The 2,500-nt window shown below is 50.0% G+C and overlaps 1 protein-coding gene across 1 annotated transcript in view; it reads left to right on the top strand.

Moving 5' to 3' along the window:
• Positions 1-2,500, top strand: part of LOC133420381 (toll-like receptor 2 type-2) — a 23,845-nt gene that overhangs the window by 17,673 nt on the left and 3,672 nt on the right. Inside the window, exons 3-7 of the mRNA XM_061710070.1 lie at positions 1-88; positions 172-330; positions 449-655; positions 746-868; positions 945-1,095. The exon at positions 1-88 is cut by the window's left edge and continues 69 nt beyond it. Of these exons, the coding sequence (XP_061566054.1) occupies positions 1-88; positions 172-330; positions 449-655; positions 746-868; positions 945-1,095 (728 nt within the window). The remainder of the gene's footprint in view (positions 89-171; positions 331-448; positions 656-745; positions 869-944; positions 1,096-2,500) is intronic.

Raw genomic sequence — 2,500 nt, 5'->3', positions numbered from 1 at the left:
CCGACAACCAGCTGAGCACCCTCAACCACAGCTGGTTCAGTCACCTGGGAGCTCTGCAGAAGCTCCACCTGCTCAACAACCCGTACAGGTGAGAGGTTCGGGTCTGCAGCCTGCAGCACCGACCCTGAGGCTCAGCTCAGGCTCAGCGCGGCTTCTTCTTTTCTCCTGCAGCCGTCTGGGATCTCCTTCGCTTCCTCCGCTGTTTCGAGGACTTGTCGGACTCAGGAGTCTGGCGTTTGGAGGTCCAGCTCTGCAGGAGTTGGGGAAAGGAGATCTGCACGGCGTCACCCAGCTGGACGAGCTCACCGTGCACGCCAACAACCTGTCCAGGTCCGACCAGCGCTCTCGCCTTTACTTTACTAACTCTGTCTCGAAGCTTCTCATCACTTCTTTCGTGGATCTGCCAGTTGAATCGTCCGTCTCCTCCCATCCTCTGTTTTTTCTGCAGGTACCAGTCTGGGGCTTTGGCCGACATCTGGCCGCTCGGTCGCGTCACCTTGAGCCTCCACGGCCCGTTTCTAACAAACGCCACCTTGGCCTCGGCCGTGCTCAGTGACGTGTCGTACCCTGAGACGCCCATCACCCTGCAAGACATTCACCTGACCGGGACTGAGTCTGCTCAGGGTTTCAGAGAGGCGGCCAGGAAGAGGATCAGGTCCGGCAGCGACGTCCTCTTCCACTAATATACAAAAACCCGGTCTTGTTGTGGAGAAACCTGTTATTTATCCGTGGTTTCACTCTCAAGGTCCTTGACCTTCCACAACCTCTCTGCTTCTGATGAATCTGTTGTGGACCTCCTGACGATGATGGACGGAGTACCGCTTTCTTCCATTTCCGTGACTGATGTGACTTTAACAGGGGAAGGCAGGTGGGAAACCAGTGCACATCACAGTTCCAGTTAATGCCTTTTCCTCGCGTTTCCCTTTGTCTTTGCTTGGTTCTAGGTGGGAAAAAGCCAATTGGACCGATCAACGGAGCTTTGACGAGTTCTTTGTCCAGAACATCGTGGTGCTGGATGTCTTCAAGTTCACCTCTTTTCTGACACTGGAGTTTCTGCTGACTTACCCGAGGAAGGTGTCCCTGATAAATGGCAGGGTAAAAGAGACGACAACAATCCCCTACTGATGCAGGAAAATGAGCCTTGCACAGGAAGGGGTGAAAGAGGAGGGGAATGGGTTGGGACAGAAGCTGAACCGGGAGGCAGGACAGGTGAAAGTCCCATCAGAGAAGATTATCAAGCTTTCGATATAAAATAATCCTTCCGTTCTTTCAATGGATGGGAAAAGAACAGGTGATACAGTGAACAGACATACGTCCTCAGGACTTCAGCTGCCTCTTGAATGTTAGGTTACGCTACGGCGCAGAGTCTAGGCCAGTGCTTCCCAATCCTGGCCCTCAACCCCCCCAGTCCTGCATGTTTTAGATGCCGGTCTGGTTCAGCACACCTGGTTCTTATTAATGTTCCTCATTGGCCTTTTCCACCAAAGTGGTTCCCATGTTTCTTCACATTTTTCTGGTTTCTGGTTCAGTTTTTTCGTCGGTTAGCTGTGAAGAAGGCACAGGTGTCATCAGCTAAACCCCGCCCCTGTCCTTCTATGACTAAGTGGAAACTTTCTGAAGAGTTTCTGTGAACAAGTATCGCGGGCCAGCCTAGATGCCAAATGTTCTGACTGTTATATTTAAAACCTGATGCTGAATCAAGCTTCAAGTCTGCTTGATTAGGTTCAAAAAGGTTTTCTGCACTGGATAATGTAGTATACAGCATGTATTGCATACTGGTCTGGCAGTTAGTATGTAGTATGCCACTGTACAGACAGTTGAGCTACAATCTTCAATCAAGTCAACCTGACTTCTGTTTCTTGGCGCTTGAAGATGTTTCACCATCCATCCAGAAGGGTTATGCAGGTTTAACTGGATCAACCTTCTGAATTAAAGGTGAAACATCTTCAAGAACCAAGAACAGGAAGTCCAGTAACCTTGATACTGGAATTTTGAGATTACCACGATCATGACGACTGAGATTCTACGCCTGGATGTGCAAAAGCATGAAGGGAAGCTGGTCATGTGACTGCAACTGGCTCCAACTGGTTTGAAATAGGTGTTGAAATTTCTGAATCAGGTGTAGGACAGGCCTGAAAGTGGGTGGTTGTGGTGTGCTCTGGGAACTGGCTCAGGCGTGTCCCGCTACAATAGACTCCACAGCCATGCTGACAGACGACGTTGCAGTCAGTGCATTTACATGCACTAACAGAAATTCGAATTGTTGCCTTAATCAGAACAATATCGAAGTTTTAAAAGCTGTGTATACACCTTAGCCGGGCTGTAGTGGAGGCCAAATGAAGCTCTTCAGATCTTGGGATGTCAGTGCCAGATGATGCGTCCTAATCCGAGTTATTCCGACATGTATAACAACCCACTTAGCCGAGCTACTGACCGCCCCGGGACTCCCCCTTCTGGAAATATGGCAGCGGGAATAACATCCACGGCATCACAACAACAC

Source organism: Cololabis saira, chromosome 20 (genome assembly GCF_033807715.1).
Source record: "Cololabis saira isolate AMF1-May2022 chromosome 20, fColSai1.1, whole genome shotgun sequence".
Classification (NCBI taxonomy): domain Eukaryota; kingdom Metazoa; phylum Chordata; class Actinopteri; order Beloniformes; family Belonidae; genus Cololabis; species Cololabis saira.
Note: the sequence above shows the minus strand (reverse complement) of the source record. Positions and strands in the feature narration are given on the sequence as shown.